Source organism: Phoenix dactylifera, chromosome 15 (assembly GCF_051530095.1).
Source record: "Phoenix dactylifera cultivar Ajwa chromosome 15, Ajwa_hap1_PhDact_Kaust_v1.1, whole genome shotgun sequence".
Classification (NCBI taxonomy): domain Eukaryota; kingdom Viridiplantae; phylum Streptophyta; class Magnoliopsida; order Arecales; family Arecaceae; genus Phoenix; species Phoenix dactylifera.
The window spans coordinates 18,181,510-18,201,064 of record NC_143204.1 but is presented as its reverse complement, the minus strand read 5'-3'; the positions used below and the strand labels follow the sequence as shown (position 1 = coordinate 18,201,064).

At 37.1% G+C, this 19,555-nt stretch overlaps 2 protein-coding genes across 16 annotated transcripts; both read left to right on the top strand.

The window, feature by feature from the left end:
- The first annotated feature begins 2,178 nt into the window (after positions 1-2,178).
- Positions 2,179-6,619, top strand: EGY3 (ethylene-dependent gravitropism-deficient and yellow-green-like 3). Of its 2 annotated transcripts, XM_008787509.6 has the most exons (6): positions 2,179-2,794; positions 2,916-3,113; positions 3,874-4,098; positions 4,426-4,664; positions 4,767-4,921; positions 6,108-6,619. In XM_008787509.6, the coding sequence occupies exons 1-6, from the start codon at positions 2,264-2,266 to the stop codon at positions 6,461-6,463; spliced, it is 1,704 nt and encodes a 567-aa protein (XP_008785731.4). In that variant the 5' UTR covers positions 2,179-2,263; the 3' UTR covers positions 6,464-6,619. The 2 variants fall into 2 exon arrangements, with proteins under 2 accessions (XP_008785731.4, XP_088567813.2); XM_088711687.2 differs by lacking the exon at positions 3,874-4,098 and having other exon boundaries at positions 2,195-2,794.
- An 8,032-nt stretch (positions 6,620-14,651) lies between these two features.
- LOC103704278 (transcription factor bHLH74-like) lies at positions 14,652-18,484 on the top strand. 14 transcript variants are annotated; one of them, XM_088711820.2, is made up of 10 exons: positions 15,953-16,207; positions 16,290-16,580; positions 16,683-16,751; positions 16,843-17,070; positions 17,161-17,226; positions 17,323-17,391; positions 17,586-17,657; positions 17,779-17,922; positions 18,040-18,127; positions 18,209-18,484. In XM_088711820.2, the coding sequence occupies exons 2-10, from the start codon at positions 16,326-16,328 to the stop codon at positions 18,229-18,231; spliced, it is 1,014 nt and encodes a 337-aa protein (XP_088567946.1). In that variant the 5' UTR covers positions 15,953-16,207; positions 16,290-16,325; the 3' UTR covers positions 18,232-18,484. The 14 variants fall into 14 exon arrangements, 12 of the variants coding, with proteins under 12 accessions (XP_038990082.1, XP_038990085.1, XP_038990083.1 ...); XM_039134154.3 differs by lacking the exon at positions 15,953-16,207 and adding an exon at positions 14,652-14,759 and having other exon boundaries at positions 16,290-16,751; positions 17,779-17,961; XM_039134157.3 differs by lacking the exon at positions 15,953-16,207 and adding an exon at positions 14,917-15,034 and having other exon boundaries at positions 16,290-16,751; positions 17,779-17,961.
- Positions 18,485-19,555: the final 1,071 nt, after the last annotated feature.

The window sequence follows — 19,555 nt, the reverse complement described above, 5'->3', positions numbered from 1 at the left end:
GTGAAATGCTTCTCCTGATTTATGGATCAACTAAGAAAAGGATGTACAGAGAGCGACAGGAAATAGGAATAAACAAAGTTACATCTTGATCTCAAAATACATCAATGCAGCCAGAAATGGCCCCTCTTTGTGTCTATTCAAGTCCGTGATATTAAGAGCATCGTAGAGGAACCAGTTTCAAATAGGGCTAAAATCGAATCGAATATAGATCGGATATCGGTATATCCATATCAATATTTATTTTGTTTGATGAATACAGATATGCCCGATACAGATACGGATGTTAGTTGGATATAAAAATTTATATCCATATTTGTTATAAAACGGATATAGATACAAACAGGATACCTAAAATATGGATATAAGTCGGATAATTAAACTTATAACTATGAAATCAAAAATATTACTAAGTGGATGATAAATCAAGTTAATAGAATTTTAATATGGTCATTTATTTTTATTAAAAAAAATTCATAAGTGCTATATAAAATTAAATAAGATTACAAATAGAATTAGATATTTAGTTACGGATCAGATAATTGTCTATCCATATTCATATCTATTTTTATTTGACGGATATAAATATGGATGCAGGTATTAATTGGATACTCAAATTTCTATCCATATCTGCATAGTTTCGAATATAAAAAATGAATCTTGATGGATATTATCCAATCTACTTTTACCCCTAGTTTCAAAGTTGTCTATGACCGTTGATCATCTTCCCCGAACATAGATTCTCCCACAGACGAAATATTTGAAGTGTCTGTTGGAGAGTGGCAAAATTAGAGCCTTTTCTTTTAAAAAGAATTCTTTCATTTCTTTCGTGCCAAAGAAAGCTGTGTTGTCAAAAAGAGGCATCTAACAATGCTTCAGTAGTTTCTGTCAGTGAAAGGCAAAGCCAAGATAAATTATAGGGAGAGAACCTTCCTTACAATTCATAAGGGTAAACTAGATAATCATCTAATAGTGCACTAGCACCTAATCTAAAGCTTAATTATACAAATAACAGCTACTATAATTATCTTGTGATTCTTTTTCAAAATAATAATCTCTACTACTATAATACTATCATGTCAACGATCGAATTAGAACACCTTCTTAAAGAATGGCTCCACTTTATTTCAATTTTCTTTCCAACATCATGCTTTGTCCTTTTTTAAACACTCTCGAATCGGAACTCTTTTCAATCTTTTGTTTAGATGCAATGCCACGTACGTTGCATGTATTGTGAGATGATAATTTTGTAGAGGTTTATAATTTGTTAATTTGGTGTTACTAAAATATCTGCAGATGGGTTTGGTTCAAATGAAAAGACTGGATGTATTCGACGACAAAACTTCATCCTTACGCGCCTTTGCTTCATCCGGTCACCGTGCCCTCACGGAAGGATAGGTGGCTAGGTGTCATGTGAACTAATATGTCAACTATCAAGTGTTAATCCGGCCCAAATTTAAAAGCACAACGGATAAAAAGCAGGCCAAGAGATGGCTACGAGGAAGGAGAAAAGAGGAAGAGTTTATGCTGGAGAAGTCATTTACCAAGCTCGCCCTCGCGTTGATTTGGTGCCTCATGGATATCCCAACTTCTATGAATTGCACCTCATGCATTTCTCTGCAAAGTAGTAGTAAATAGGAAACTCGGAAAGTGTTTATAGTGGCGAAATATGTCATTAGTTTGTCCGGGCTCGGAGTAATCTAATTTAGAAATAAATTATATTCTATACTAAATGTATTGTATCAGCGATGCACTATAAAAATAATTTAAGATGATGTGAGCTACATGATGAATAAAATTTGTAAAAATAAAAAATTTGATTAGTGTAGTGCACTGTTCGAACAACTAAATTTTTTGTTTCAGTGAAATTTATTCATAATGAATAAAATTTATGGGAGTAAAAAATTTGGTTAGCGTAGTGCACCGTTTAAATCATTTTTTTTTTTTTTCTATGAGCTTTATCTATCATGCGGCTTGTTTCAGATTGGCGTCTTCCCACCCCATTTTTAGTTGTTTGTGTACTTGTTAGGACATAATTTTTTTATTTTTTTGGCACATCGGTAGCTCTGTGGCATAATTTCTCAGCTCGAAGACTCTGGGGCATTCCCCGGCTGACTTGTTAGGGTATAATTTCTCGACTTGATAACTCTGGGCCCCAGCAAGGCAATGACTCCCACGACGTTTCGCGGACCATCTCGAACTTTTCGATCAACCACATGGACATCTCCACCCCCACCCCTTTCCCGGGTCGCACCACACTTTTCCCATGGCTTCTCCCCTGTTCCTCTCTCTCTCGTGCGCTCCCCCTAGAATCCCAGGCCCCATCTCCTTCCACCGCAAGATCCCATTTTGGAGCCAAAAACCCCACCTTCTCTCCCTCTCTTCCAAGCTCCCTCTCAGAAACGCCCCCAGATTCTCCGCCCAGGATCAAGAGGAGCAGGTGAAGCCAGCCTCTTCCGTCGCCGTAGCTCCCGATGAGGAGATCGATCGCAAACCGAGCGATTCTGAGGGCGGCGGTGGAGGGGGAGGAGAGGAAGAAGCGAAGGCCCAGCAGCAGCAGGAACTGGACTGGAAGGCGGATGAGGAGTTCAAGAAGTTCATGGGCAACCCGTCGATCGAGGCGGCGATCAAGCTCGAGAAGAAACGGGCTGACCGGAAGCTCAGAGAGCTCGACCGGGAGTCGGACGGCAACCCCATCACCGGTTTCTTCAGGAATGTGGTAAGGGACAGCCTGACCAAAGAGAAGGAGCGGTTGGAGAAGGCCGAGGACGCTTTCAAGGCATTGGATCTTAACAAGGTAACGATGCAGCTTCTAGAATAGAACAAAATTGAGGAAAAATACCATATTTTTTGATTCAGATTGCAGTGATTCTAGTGCAGAAAAAGAATTTTTGACAATAAATTTTATGTCTCTGTAGTTAAAGAGCTGCTTTGGCTTTGACACGTTCTTTGCTGTGGATGTTCGGAGATTTGGTGATGGAGGGATTTTTATTGGGAACTTGAGGAAGCCAATTGAGGAAGTGATGCCAAAATTGGAAAAGAAGCTTACTGAGGCAGCGGGCCGAGAAGTTGTCCTCTGGTTCATGGAGGAGAAGAAGGATGACATAACAAAGCAGGTAAATGGGCCAGCTTAAAACTCATTCTCGTTTACGGGAATTAGCTTGCTTTTTAGATATTGCCAACAAAAATACTGAGCACAGCTTTTCTTTTGCATAGAGTAAACTATAAGAAATGCAATGCTGATGGTTATGTTGAGCTTCCAATATCCATTTAACCTTGAAGAACCATGCCACTGAATTTATATAAGCTAATAAATGGCCTTCTTAGAATGCCATGAAACTGTTTAGCAACCACTAGAACACAAAAGCTTAAGCTTCTAGGAACGAGTAAACAATGTATATTAAGTTCAACAAAAATAAATCTTAGCTGCCCTATCTTTTTCCCTTAATTATCTCCATAAGCATGCAATGGACTTATCTTTCTTTTTTAATTAGAGAAAGGGAGGAGAACCCACCCTGAATTTAATTACCCTGGCCCAAATCTTCAATATGCACCATCCAAGATACAATCCCGGAACCACTGCCTCTTGGGCAGAGGGGTGCTACCACTGAGGCAAGCCCCAGTTCACCATGCAATTCATTTCTCAGTCGGAAACGAGAACATTTTGGTACATTTAAAACAATACATAAAAGGAAGGACTTCGCCAATGAATTCTTCATTGCAATCTGCAAGGAGAAATAATAACACATGCTTCATATAGATTTAGATGTAATTTAGAATTTACATTTGAGTTCATGTTGACTATGAGCATGATGTTTTTAGATGCATTCATTTTGAAAAGAATATGTTTCTTAAGGTGAAACTTGTACTCTTTAGGTCTGCATGGTACAACCAAAGGCGGAAATGGATCTTCAGTTTGAGACTACAAAACTGAGCACACCTTTGGGATATGTCAGTGCAATAGTTTTATGCGTTGCTACTTTTGGAACAATAGCATTGATGAGCGGCTTCTTTCTTAAGCCCGATGCTACATTTGATGATTACATAGCCAATGTTCTCCCTCTTTTTGGTGGTTTTCTCTCCATCTTAGGCGTATCTGAGGTATATTCATATTTCTTGGACTTCTGCAAATCCGTTATGTGTCTTTGTTTGTGCTTAGCTGCTTCTCTAATGAATGTTTTTGATTATTTATTATTGTTTTTCCTTAAATATGTTATAGTAGTCATTTAATCACATTCTTTATTTTGGTTGCATGTTGTTTTGGGCTGTTAAAATGCTGTGTTACATAGAATGACATGGAAGTAAAGAATCAGATGTTGCATCAGTTATTATAATTGATTTTACAAAACCTTCTAGGGTGATGTGGTGTGATAGATACTGTATATCGCAGTCATGCGGCCTGATGATGATAGCTTTAGTATCTTGCAGATTGCAACAAGGGTAACAGCAGCTCGCTATGGCGTTAAGCTTAGCCCTTCATTTCTTATTCCATCAAATTGGACTGGATGCCTAGGGGTGATAAATAACTATGAGTCATTGCTACCCAACAAAAAAGCTCTCTTTGACATCCCTGTTGCCCGCACAGCCAGTGCATATCTGACATCATTAGCTCTTGTGCTTGCTGCATTTGTGGCCGATGGCAGTTTTAATGGAGGAGACAATGCTCTGTAAGTCTTGCCTAACCATAAGGAAAGTATTGTTTGAGAAGTTTCTTTTTGATGACACTGTTCTCCTAGTCTATTTTTCTGACATTTTTTGTTCTGTTGAAGATTTATAAGGCCTCAATTTTTCTACAACAACCCTCTTCTTTCTTTTGTTCAATTGGTCATCGGGCCTTACGCGGATGAATTGGGAAATGTATTACCTAATGCAGTTGAAGGGGTTGGGGTGCCTGTTGATCCCCTTGCTTTTGCGGGACTTCTAGGTGCGATTATTATTCTGGCTTAAAATTTGTATGCTTATATCAGTGATAACTCTTTGAGTTTGATCAATTGATCTTCATGAATGGCTGTTATCCTGACTATAAACATATCCAAGATGAACTGCAACCATCCTTTTCGTTTCTCTTGCAAAACCTGGCTATTGGGAAATGACTGTCAACCAAGAGAAATATCTAATTGGTTGACTCTTGGGCTATTGCCATTTGGCAAATGGTTCTACCAGCAGTTTTGTTCGAGATGTTCCATCAAGCCCAGTGGAAACCCTTATTTTAAACAGCAAATTTATTCCTAGCTATTTGAAGTTAGCTTTATGAATCCTTCAGCATTTATTACTACTAAGAACTACATATGTTTTTCAAATTTTTTGATCTTTGAAGTCCTTCCTCGCAACTACCATTTATGTAGACCTGAATGCATTCTTTCTTCTGGCACTGACCCTTGGAGACAAATTGGAACTCCTCCTTCTAACTAGGGCCTTCTCTAATATGTTCTATGTACTTGTATCTCATTTTATTCTTTATCACCTCCTGGTCAATACAACTCTTGTGCTTTCTCTGTTGTCTACTTTTCTGAAACCCAATTTTTTTGTGAATTACTACACAGTTCACTCGTGTTTGACATTCTCATCTCAATGATGCTCACTTTGCATGCTCCGACCTTCATTATTGCTCAATATTCTCAACCATATAGCGTAGATAGTCTTATTTTTGTTTTATAGTACATTCTCCAAAGCAAGGTTCGCCGTCTCAATACTGGACCCCGTACCAGTGCCATACTAGTATAGTGTCGGTATGGTACGGAGTTTTTTTTGCATTAAACTGGTATGGTATGATACGCTGCGTACCGCCCGCTTCGGGTTGGTACGGCATACCATGCTCCAAAGTCATTAAGGCATGTTTTGATTATGTCAAGCCTTAGAAAGAACACTGTATTATTCAGCTTTTCTTAGATTTTCTTAGATTAGCCTTCATTGCACATTTGCATGCCATATTAACCAGAATTATATGCAGTAAGCCAAAAAAGAAAAAAAAGATATGTAAAAGATGGCATTTCAGTCCGTTGGCAATAGAAAGTATGAGGTGTCATCCTTTCATTTTCTTATTTATTTTCCTTTAACTTGCAAATGGATATGCAGTCCCATTAACATGCTCTGGTGATTGTATCACGCAGGAATGGTTGTGACATCTTTAAACCTACTGCCATGCGGAAAGCTTGAAGGAGGACGAATAGCTCAGGCTCTGTTTGGAAGAAATACTGCAATGCTGCTTTCATTCGGGACATCATTGCTTTTAGGGATAGGTGGCCTCAGCGGCAGCGTGCTCTGCTTGGCCTGGGGTTTGTTTGCCACATTCTTTCGAGGTGGGGAGGAAATACCTGCCAAGGATGAGATCACTCCTTTGGGAGATGATCGATATGCGTGGGGCATTGTCTTGTTCATTGTTTGTTTCCTTACTCTATTCCCAAATGGTGGTGGCACGTTCTCAAGCTCCTTCCTTGGGCCACCATTCTTCAGAGGGGATGTCTAATTATTTAATTTAATGCCGATGTACATGTGTATTAGGTAATGTGTACTGTCTAAATGTATTTTTGAAAACAAGGGCATATGAGAAAAGTTATCTGCCCCTCTGTTAAAAATGTTGCATTTTCCCTTATTTAATGATGAGTATAACTTAATTCTTTGCTGACTAGGGTTCATATGTGTGCGAGGTCTTTGTAAAATGGTATAGAAAATGTGATTCAATTCTCAATGAGTTGAAGGACTAGGCCAGGAGGAGCATTTAGAACTTATTAGTTCAGGTCTGATCACAAGCCTGGTTGTTCTCAAGGCTAGCTGGTTAACACTGCTGAACGTCTGGGGAGTCATCATTCGGCTGTATGTATGAATTTTAGATCAAAATATATCAAGATCAGGGGCGTAGGTTTTGTGAGTCTCCAGTTTTTCCGATTTGGCTGCCTTCACAATAACTGTAGAGAATTCAACCAGAGTGCTTGATTTAACGTCCATGATTGCAATGAACATTAGTATACTAAGAGTTAAAAGAATTTTATTGCTATACCTATATAAGGATCCGTGTGAGCACCACTGCACAATGAGTAGATTTTTAGTTATTCATATGGGACTAAAAAATTAAAATAATACATTCTAGCTAGTTTTTTTGGGTAAGATTCATATTATTATAAATAGTATAAGAGTGGATTTGGTTCATGGCTCATGATCCGAATTAGGATCGCAATTTTTTTAATTGTGTTTACATGGATTTAGGTTCTTAGCCTGATAAGAATGTTAGGGTTTAGATAGAAAAATATGTGAGGATCCATGCGTGTATATTTAGTTTCATATTAGCTACGCACTAGATAGATCTTGAGTACTCATATAGAACAAGAAACCTAAATATCTTCTGCCTAGTTTTCTGAGGTAAGATCCTAGGTTGTTATAACATATTAAGAATTTATGACAACATTTTCATTGTTATAATACTAAATAATTGTTATTCATCAACCTTAATTAGGTCGAAATTATCTCCTACATTGAACCATACGAGATCAAATGCACAAATACAAGCATGCAACACATGCATTCAGGACATCCGAGCTTAAGTGCTCTCACAATTTACTTAATCCAGTTGCTAGAATCAATAGTGGCAACTTTGCTTTTCTCTGCATACCTACATATGTGTAACCACTACTAGATAAAAAAAATTGGTTAGAATGAAGGTTCATCGTATTGGTACCGGACCCGTACCGGTGCTATGCTGTCATAGTATCAGTATGGTACGATACGTTATCGGTATCGAACCGATACGGTACGATACGCTCGGTACCATTTGGTACAGTACGGTACAGCATACTATGGTTAGAACTCAGTATGATCTTTATATTTTATTTATCCTTATTGCATTTTACTTCATCTTTGATTTTTATCCTTATATTGAATCTTATCAAGAACAAATGTCATCTCCAAACTAATCATAAGGAGGAAATATTGGAAAACAAAATGGCCTCTCAACCACTTTGGTCCTTAGACCTCGAGCTATGTAGGAATAATCAATTGCATGTTGGAGAAATGTTCACGATTTAATTCTAAAGGAGTAACGCTGCAGCCTTAATATTTTTTGTTCATGAATTTATCTTAAGGTTGTATGTTATCTTTTTTCTTTGCTAATGTGGCCAAATTAATTATGTTTTCAAAATTCACATCTATCTTTTAGGGGCTAGCTGTTCACAAAGAGAGCTCCAGAGCAGTCAATCTCAACATTAGAAGATTCTTGGTAATCGTATATGATTAAGGCTATGCTATTTAGTGGTTTCTCAAGTTATGAAGTTTTTGAATAATGAATCATTTAAAAACAAGTAAAGAATAGGCAAATCTTCTGGAAATAAGTATCATGGATGGTGGGACTTTGGATAGGCCATGACGAATACTTTTCAGTGCGCAGAGTTGCCTTTATTATAGATTGCCCGTAAATAAATATATCCTTCTTGGTGCTGATGGCTATACTGCTGGATCATCCAAAATCAAGAGGGTTTGGATATATATATACTTAGAAATATAGCTTATTGCGTATTTATCCTCCGATATCACTATTTGTATGTATATCTCATTTTATTTTTGTATGATTACCCCTCGTTAGATTTTTGGCTAATGATGTTCAAAAATACCAATATTGAGTTTCATTTGATATTATTATCCTTTTATGTTAATATTTAATATTCATTTTGTCCCGGAAAGAGCTGTATTTTTATATAATTTTGTCAATAATATTAATGCAAAAATAAAGTTTTAATATTGAAAATAGTAGCTTACCAACACTGTTAATCAAAAATATAACAGGAGGGGTATCGATGCGGATATAGGATGATTTGAAAGGTATATATATATATATATATGTAAATAGTTATTTTGCAAGGTAAATATGCAATATGTTACATCGCAAAGGAATATATGCTAAAAACTCTATATGCCTGATTTTTCCTTTTTGTTCATAATAAAGAGGCCATTCCAGGAAATATATGTCATAAACATATAATGTTCGGGGATTTGTGCATTGACACATTTAAAGCAAGACTGATTGTAGTGCATGAATGAGGTGTTGCATGTATGCTCGCAAATACATAAAGAATAATTACCATGCAGCTGGATGGATAGCATGAATCGTGCTTTTCACAGATTTTGGATTTCCAAGTTGAGATTTAGTGTTGTAAAGAAAAATAAAAAACAAATTTGAAATTCCAAGTATAGCAACCCATGACTTTATCTAAAATGGCCATCCGGAACATATTATTTGGATTCCTTGATCCTATATAAGTACCTAAGATCTACCCAGTGAATAACTGATATAGAATTAAACATATGCTCGCACAGATTCTCACATACTTCTTCCATTTAATTTCCGACGTCCTCGTCAGGTTAAGGGTTTAAATCCATTCAAATATAATCACAAGTACCATGACCAGCCCATGGTCAACCCAAATGGATCCGTGCTGCAGTGTCTTCTAATCCACATAGGTTATAGGTCGGATCCGCTCTGATACCATTTGTAACAATTCAGAACCTTATCTAAAAATGGCTATGTAGAAGATATTATTTGGATTTCTTAATCCTATACAAGTATTTATGATCTATCAAACGAATAATTGATGTGGAACTAAACACACGCCTGCACAAGTCCTCACACCAAATGTGAAATGGGAACCAGAACCTTTACTATAAGTCTTAAGAGACTATCAAGATTAGTACGAGGACTTGATATATTGAGCACAGGCTCTTTTGGTGGTTGTATGTTATACATAGATGTGTCCGTCATGCATGACATTACGTTGCGGCTGTTGAGGTAGGTCCCTCTTCACGTCAAAAAAGATATTGTGAGCTTCTCTACCTAAAATTGTGCTCCAAGAGCAAACCCCGCATGTTGATTGGAAAGTCTTGGATGATGACAAGATGTCCTTCTTACATGCATAACACATGCAGGAATATAACTAATAATCCTTTCATCTTCTATCTCTGTCTCATTTGTAGGATAATACACTGCCTTTGGCTCCTATCTAGGGCCATTATCAAAAAATTAGATTATTTAAATTCCATTCTTCCTAGTGCTGTTCAAACACCATTTGGACATTCCCTCACCTTATAGAAATATATAGCTTGAATTTAAGATCCTCTTTTTAAGAGGCTGACTCTGACCTACATTGCATGCAGTTTAATTATATTGGTTGATTCATCAATATCTTAACCCCATAGATTTTAGTTTATACTAATAATTTCATTTCTTTAATAGATTCGCTATGCATTCACCTCAAAATTCACATTCGAACTATATCCATTTTATGCATATCTGCGCTTTCGACTGGTAGCGGTTATTCCTTTCGCTTGCTTTCTCCGCTTCAAGTAATAACTTTTGTATTGGAGCTTTCCGCTTACCCATCAGAGGTTTCCTTGGAGTCTCATACCAAACTTATTCTAGCAGGTGAACTTAATTATGAAGTTATTTCACATTAAAGATTTGATGAGAGTATGGGAAGTCATGCAGATTTATTTTTTTTTAAAGTACACCACAAAATGTCGACCCCCTGTTGTTCGAAAGCTACTTTTCGAGAAGTGGCCATGCTGTGTGTATAACCTGCTAATTATGATGACTCATTTACAGCCATATGGTCAAGATTGAAAAGCGGAAGTCAGTCCCGGAGCTCTACTTTGAAATTGCCATATTTACATCACTTTCATTTTTTATTTTTCCAAAAAAAAAATTATTTATATTTTTTCTAAAATTTGTAAATATAAATTTATTTAATATAGTCAAGTATTTTTTAAAATAAATATGGCAATGGTGGTAGAGACCATGGTAGTTGCAGCAGAGATAGTAGAGTGGTAGTGTTATTGGTAGCGGGTCTCATGATGGTCTAGGGGAGGTAATGATAATAATGGTGGTTGTGGTGATAGTAGTGATGGTGATAGTGCATGGCGGCGGTGAGGGCACTAACAATGTGATGGAGGTGACTAGATAGGCGGCTATCGTGTGGTGGGGGCGATGGTGGTGTTGGAGACACTGGCAATGTGGTAGAGGCGATGACGATCGTACTGGTGATGTGATGGCAATAGCGTCAGGGGGGATAACAGTAGCAACAATGGTGGTAGTAGATTTAGCAGAAATTATGCTAGAGGACAATGTTGGCAGCAAAAAAAACATGGGTTTCTTGTTTTTAAAAATATTGAAAGTAGTAACCCTCGAAACAAAAATATCAAAATTAACAATTTCTCGCATTCATTTTTTTAGGAATAATGAAAATAACTTCTAAAATAAAAAATAAAAGCAACAATACCAAATATTTTTGTCTCAGTTTCTGTAATTTTATTTTTAGAATAGAGAATAAAAAATAAAAATAATGCCAAACAAACCTTTAGCAACAATATATCGTTCACCCGTCCTCAGTTAACTGTCTTGCTTGTTGCTTTGTGATGAAATGTAATCACTTGGTCCAATTTCGAGTATGAATTTTTAATCTGCAGGGAGAGGATTTTCTGGGTTCTTTTAATGGGCAAAGCATCGATTGCAGAACAAAGGATGATTACTTCTCATCTACGCATGCATCGTTTTGCTTGTATGATGTCTTTAGTTGAAATTTCTGTGCCGTTCTTTTTTCTGCGGTTCCTTTAAACCAAATTCTTACCATGAGATACTTAGCTTTATCTTTGTTACGTTTACTGCGATGGGAACCACCATTAGTATATTAAAAGCAAAGAAATCTTCTTTCGTACCTGTGAGAGGCAGCACTCGATCGAAAGTGTACGTCCGAGTTGCATAATCCGAGAAAGGGTGCAACTTTCTGGGAATGCTTGCTTGTGGGTGGTGCACCCAAAGATTGTGGGGCATGGGAAAAGGTACTTAGTAAACTATAAAACAAATGCACCATCCTTCCATTAATTAGAGGGCAAGTTATGTTTTCATTTCTGCTGCGCGTGGTTTTAAATTCTTCACTGTGATGTATTCTCATCATTGTTGCAGCCATCCGCATCTTTTTTTCATGGTGGGCAGCAAGCTCATATGTCGGATGCTGGCTGAATGCATGATAACACGATAGACTTTCAGTTGTGGTTAACTAACCCATTGGAATAGTTGATACGTACAGCCTTTACACTAAAGAAGTAGTCAGCGTTATTCTTGTGCATTTATTTGTTTGTTTGTTTGTTTGTTTTTGGTATAGCCGGTGTAATTTTATTTTGTTTTTGGTATCGCCGGTGTCTTTGATTTATGTTCTCTACACGATCAAAATTTAGCTGATAAGAGTTTGTTCGCACGCTCATACGAAAAATCTCAACAAAATGCTTGAAATGGAATCAAGAGGTAGCTCAAGTTTGTATGTTACTTACTGCTTTGCAAAGAACTGTTGGATATAGTTCTTGCCTACTAGTGGTAATGCTGTGTTGTACCTATAGACTGTGGGTCCTGAGAGTCTTAAAATTAGCACTGCAGAATGTGAGGATGGGATGAGCTGCATTGCAAGTCACGTAAGAAGTCATGTGATTGGGTGGTGAAAGTGGTTCTATTCATTCAACTGCTCTTTCTGTGCTTGTTTTTATCAGAACAACTGCAGGCTTTCCTCAAAACAAGAAGACAAATGCAATTAGGAAAGACCCCTCTGGGTTTATCCTAGCATGGAAAGAGTCGAGAGAACGGAGGAAGAAGCCAGACTTCGATGCCAAATGCTGCATACCTTGAAGATATAAGTCATGAGCTAAAGAATTGAATCGAGATACAACTCCAAATTGAAGGTTGGAAATATATATGTAGCTCGATGGAGTAATTTGTTGTTAAAATCATGGTTTTTTTTTCGAAGTATATTAGCCAATCATTGGCTGCTTGGATATATGCTTCCCCTTGTCATGGGAAACAGTATTCATTGGTATCACTGAAATGTCTGCAATTATGGCTTGGCTATCAATATCCCCAGAACCAAAATCTTGCTTTTAACAGTTAAAGTGCTACGATGATTCGCCCTCGACCCAAGCATCATTTCATTATGCATGTCCTTAATAGGCACTGCTTCCACAGCAGGCCATCTGAGATGTAATTGCAGGCAAAATATTGGAGACATGTCAGTACTCATTAAAAAGTTTGATCTTCCCTGCCAAGGCTTGCATGCTCTGCTCTTCGTGGTTTCTTAGAAATTATTCTAATTGGAACCATGTTTATTATTCCCATGCTAGGAGAACTGGATGCTATGTGATGGTGTTTAATATATTTTTATATCTCACACATGCCAATGGAGGTAAAAGTGTAATCTTCCCTGCCAGGACTTGCATGCTCTGCTCTTCATGGTTTGGCATCATTACAGGCTTCTGTACATTTTCAGCAAATAGTGTCAACCTTATATAGTTTCTGTCTTGTTTATCTGATTTCGTAGAACTCAATAACATCGATACAGTCGCAGGCTAATATTTGTATCAAAATATATGAGAATCGGGGACTATGAAACTTAAAATTAAATGGCTTAATAAACCGTCATTCTAATAATACATTCAAGGTCTAAAAATAATATCTGCTATAACATTTTCATGTCCCCTCTACTATGTTATGTGTAATAATGGAGGAAAAGAGAAAATCATTATAATGGATTATTTGGTGTTATAATGGTCTGTTATAACACAAACAATGGCTGTTATTGACATTTCTACAATTTCTTTGCCGAAAAGAATATATTTTTGAAAACTCAGATCTTTGTCCAAATTTTATGTCCAAAAAAGTTTGTACTATCGAAAAAATAATAACTTTTATTTATTAACTGTTATATGGTTTCTAGCTTGTGTCAAATTTATGTAACAGAATATATGGATCATGGTTATCCAATTTCATAGGATTCAATAACATCCATATTGTCCAAGGCTAGTTGCTATCTAATTTTATGGCAACTGGGACTGTATGACTTAAAATCAAGGCCTTAATAAAAAATTTCTATTCTGATGCATCTACTTGAGAACCTGATTTTCAAAAGGTTTTAGCTTCCGTATGAGAAAATGCATGCTTATGCTTTTGATAAAATTTGAAAAATTCAACTTTGATAATCTACAAAATTAATGCTTTGCAACATGTTTATATACAATTCCACATCCTCAAAAATTAATTTTCACTCATCAAAATTTTCCTACTGTTTCCTTGAAGACTTTTTGCAATGCAAGGTGCACATATGATTATTTTTATCTTCTAATGCTCTCACCAGACTGCAATGCACTTAAAAATTCCCTACCATCCAAATCTTAGTCATCCATGAGACTTCAACATGAGATCTCAATCCTCCACAGATGCTGAAAGTGTGAACCCAACCCATGGGTTCACTGCTACATTTGTTTTGACAGGCTGAGGTCTTTCCTTTGACTATGTTCCAACATCCATCTACAAGCAAACTCCTGCAACTTAGAGTTGTGAAGGACAAGAAGGTAAAAAGATGATAAGATTCCACCTGCTTCTACTAAGAGAGAGAGAGAGAGAGAGAGCTGTTGGTGGGCTGGCAGTGGGAAAAATGAGTGTAGAAATAGTTGGCAGTGTGTCAGTAAAAGACCGATCCTTCAAAGCTTGGTGTTGAAGAGAGGCACCTTCACTCTAAAGAGCAATAAAATAACAAAGGAAGCACAATAGAATAATCCCTCTTAACTTTTTTTTTTTTTAACCACTGGTATCCATCTACAACAAACTAGCAGTTCATGCATGCTTTCGTTAGATTAGCTTACTCTTGGCCTTCAGAAAAATATATCTTACAGAGGGCAGTTGGCAGTGGTTAACACTTACAGCCTCTCTTTTTCAGAGAAGGACCATTTCACCTCTCTTTCAGGTACCAAACACCACTAGTCTCTTCCTATTGCTTATTTCTAATCCCCCAGAACTGTCCTCCAATTCTGGGTTTTCTTTCTATTTTATGCTTTCTGTGTGGAGATGGATGAGTCTACTTGGTTCATATGTACCCATGCTGAAAAGTTGCATTTTGATCCCTGATTAGTCTCACTGGATGAGCCCCCATTAGTTCCAATTCTGCTGGTTTATCCTAATTTGATGGTTTGAGGCTTGTTCAGGTGTCCATTGAAGGCAATGCTGAAAGAAAATTTGCTAGTGTGATATCTTTGATCGACCTTTTCGTTTTCTTGGTTACTTCTTTGCCTGAACTCTAATTCAAAACACAATATCCATTTCCTTAACTTACATCTGTGTCTGGTGCTTTAGGGGGATCTGCAGTGATACCCATTGAGGCAATTTTCAAAGAGCTTCTGTAGCTAGCCATCTTAACTTTCTTATTTGCATGCCTGAAAATTTCTGGCATGGTCTCAACAGAACCAAAACTCATTCAGTAGGATCCATTTCTGTAGGACATTCAACAAAATTGGATGCTTTGAAGGTTTCCCCCAGATCCCTTTAGGGGAAGCATTCAAATGGTTCCCTCATTGGCCTTCTTTTGTTACTGGAAAGCTTCAAAGATTTCTGCTCTGGCTCCAAATCAGAACCCTAGTTTAGTGATCTCCAGCTCTATTTCTGTATAAAATTTCTGTTGAAGTTAATGCCCTAGGGACCTTTGGTGGTTGCCTTTTCTGGAAATTTTGGAAGGGACCTCTTGCTGGTGAGATAGAAGTTCATATACTGTAAAATTTATAGGGAATGCATTATTATTTTCCCTTACGGCCATTTCTAGTGAAGGGCCCTCTTGTTGGTTTCTTTAGATTACTTTCTCCCTCTAGTTTCCTTGAAAACCTTATTGTTGCTGGCTTGCAGCTTGCTTTAGTTTAAGCCCTTGAGAAAAATAAGAAAGGTGGTAGCTTTGCTTTATATATATATATATATATATATATATATATATATATATATATATATATATATATATATATATACTGGTATATAGAGCTATTTAATGACGGGGACCATTTCTTCCTTGTCTCCTTTATGTAACTGGTGAAAGGTTCACTTTCTTGCCTGTGGGACATTTTGCAGTAGAATAGATGTCATCTTAAGGTTTTAAAGTCATCCAGCTAGTGCATTGTAGACATGTTTTTATCTTTTCCATCTTTCATGTTACCTATGTATAGGATTCTTCTTCTTCTAAGGGACTGCTTTTGCTTTTTACCCTTGGTGCAAAGCTGCTAAAGTTAATTGTTCCTTGTTGAGCCCTGCAAGAAATTATTAGTCAACCTCCATTCATCTCTTTAGCTAAAGATACTGTCATCTAATTTATAGGGCTTGCAATATATGATCTGAAGAGTCTGCATTGAGCCTTGAACACTTGATTAGTTGAAAGTGTGATTTCTTTTGGGTTGTTTCATTTGACTGGATAATAGATTTATTTGTGGATAATGATGCTAATTTCTTGTTTGAGCAGGAAAAGGGGAAATCTGTGACTAGCTAATCTTCACAAATGTTTTCAGCTCAGCAATCTGATCAAGCTATGGGGACATCTTCAGTGATGACTCCCTGCTCTTCTGCAAATGTTACTGAACAATACCTTGTTGCTGATTGGAACTCCCTTGTTTCAGTGGATCAAAATATGGATTTCAGTGGGCCATCTAGTATTTCTTCTTACAATGTCAGGATGCCACAAAACCAGGAAATCAATTGTTCTATTGCTGATACCAGGCCTTCTTCCTTCGGCAACCGGAGCTTTCCTGAGCTGGTGAGTTCTTTTGATCAGTCGGAGAATTGCAAGATTGCAAGTTCTACCTGTCCTCCAAATTTCCCTTTAACTGACCAGCATAGCTTCGAGAAAAATCTCAAGGGGAAGAAAAGAAAAGGTATGACTGAATGCGGTGCTGTGCATCCCCATTCATCACTGGACAGGATTCAGGTAGATGAGTTCTCTTCTTTACAGACTTAATTTTTTTCCATATACAATTTGTGAGCTAGTTGATATTTTTTGCTTGTCCATACAATGGAAGGCTGGGGCTGAACAGCATAAAGACATCTCTCCTGAGTGTGTCAAAAGCCCAACAGAGAGAGAGGAGAAAAAACAGAAGGGTGAACTGAACCCAGGTGTCACCTCTCATAAGCAGGCTGCTAAACTTGCCAAGGAAATTTCTCAAGATGGTGATGCCCCTAAAGAAGATTACATTCATGTACGAGCCAAGCGAGGCCAGGCCACCAATAGTCATAGCCTTGCAGAAAGAGTAAGTTTTATGCTAGGACATCTTTCAACATTGATTCCTTTTTTATTTTTTTTTTCTTCAGTACCAATGTTTAATTTTCTTGACTTGCAGGTGAGGAGGGAAAAGATCAGTGAAAGGATGAGGCTTCTTCAAGATCTTGTTCCTGGATGCAATAAGGTAATTCCCAACAAATCTCTCTTAAAGGTTATATCCACTCTATTTCAAGGCTTTTTTAAGATAAACAAACAAAAAATGTTCATTTTATTCTGGCAGATTACGGGCAAGGCTGTCATGCTTGATGAGATAATCAACTATGTGCAGTCACTGCAACGGCAGGTTGAGGTATGTTCGATTCTTTCTCAGTATTAATGTCATCGTTAGAGTGTCCAAGGTGGTAGTATTCAATCTTTGCATTATAAATCATAAAGTGTCCAATGTGTTAGAAATTTGTGTCAAACGCTCAGTTAGGAGATATGATCTTCTTTTTATAAATTCTTACTGCTAATAATAGACCTTGCTGGAATCGGAGTTTGCAGTTCCTATCCATGAAGCTTGCAGCTGTCAGCCCTGAGCTGAACTTTGATCTCGAGCAGATCCTTTCAAAAGATGTAAGACTGTTTGGTAGTTGGTGATACGTTTCTAATTTATAGATCCTTTTGGTGCTTATACTGTGATTCTGAACTGGTTATTTTGTTTCGACCTCTGCTTCTTGCTTATCTCGTTCCACAGATTCTTCATGCACAAGATGGTGGTTCGGCAGTTCTTGGATTTGGTCCCCGAAGGAGCAGCCTTCACCCTCATTTGTATGGCCCATCCCCACAGGGAGTCATGCAGTCAGAAATCATGTGCAGTGCACCCAATTCAGGAGACATGGTTAGAGCCGCCCCACCCCATATTTGCCCAGTGGCTCAAGTAACTCAAAGCATTTCTTTACACCATTTGTGTGTTAAGATTTTATCTTCTTCAATTAATGGGAACTTTGGCACACAGATATCAAGTATTTGGCATGATGAACTGCAAAATGTTGTTCAGATGGGCTTCGCTCCTAATACAGATGCTAGTGACGCAGAGCACAATGGTATAAAATCGCTTGCTGGTTTTGAATCAATATGTGAACATTTACGCATAATTAATTTATGAGTGTCTTTGGGTGATGCAGGTTCCATGAAGGTGGAGTTATAAATCTTATAATGGAAACATCTTTATCCTTCTCACTGATATTGCTGTATAGCATTCAGAAAGGATTTACCCTTGCTTGGAGTCTCTGTCAAAAGAATCATGGCCCTCTGTTGCTGAAGAACGCAGTAGTGTACAGTTTCAAAGGCCTAACCATTTCTTTTCATTTTTCAGAAGAATTTATGAAATGTTAATGATGATTGTGTATAGTTTGGGCTCATAAAGCTGATTCAATTGCAGTTATCAATTTGACGGGCATTATATTGGTTGTATGCAATACTTTTGGGGAATCGAAATGGAGTTCATAGATTATGTTAAAAGATGAGTGAGTGGGACTGGTTTCATAAGTGGTTTCTTAAACTATTAGTTGTACTGAGTGAGGGGTGGGTAGCTCTGAGTTGTTTGTGGTGATACCAGGAGGGTTGGCAGCATAAGAGCATTAAAGAATGAAATTTCTGCTGTCATCTCTTTAACGATTGAAATTTTCTCTTTAACGATTGAAATTTCGAGTTGTTTCAGTCCTTCCCACTGTTACTTATAGATGTGCATTTAGAAAGATGGGTGTTAGATCCAAGCGTTTTGATTGTTTATGTTAATGGATAGCAGTAAATAAAACATGAAATCTAGCTGTTGATGCGTTCGTATGGCCCCTCCCTGCAACAGTACTGGCCAAACCCTTGACTTTTTCATTTTTTTAAAAAAAACACAGAGAATGACCGTTGGTGAACGAAAGTTCCTGTTCTCTCCCAGCAATCATAGCATGGGAAATAGTGCAAGTTGGAACTTGCGTGCGAAGACCTATTGCTGCCCAGCTAGTCATCAGATTATAATTGTAAGTTAATTCAATGGTTCGCAAGATAAAAATTTGGTGCCTCCCATTGTAGGCAGTGCACCCATGGTGGAAACTGTGCCGGTGTACCAGACTTGAAAAAAAAAATTTAAGTACTCATTTGGTTGGGGTGAAAACGAAAAGAAAAGTATGGTTAACAAAAAATAAAAAAAAATATTTATTTCATTAATTTTTTTAAAAAAATAAAAATAGTATTTTTATAGAAATAAAAATTTTATATTTCATGAAAAAAAAATCCATAAAAGATATGAGAAAGCTATTTTTCTAATGATTAAAAAATAAAATTTTTTTTCAAAATCATCCAGAAGCCTTTAAATTTTTTAAATATTTTTTTATTAAGAATATAATAGATATTTTACCCAACTTTTTTCGAAAAAATAGATGTCCAGCCAAATGTAAGCCACTCCAAAATATATTATTTTTTCTGATCAATTAAATATATAAAACTATTTTTTTAGACATCATATTTTTAAAATTTAG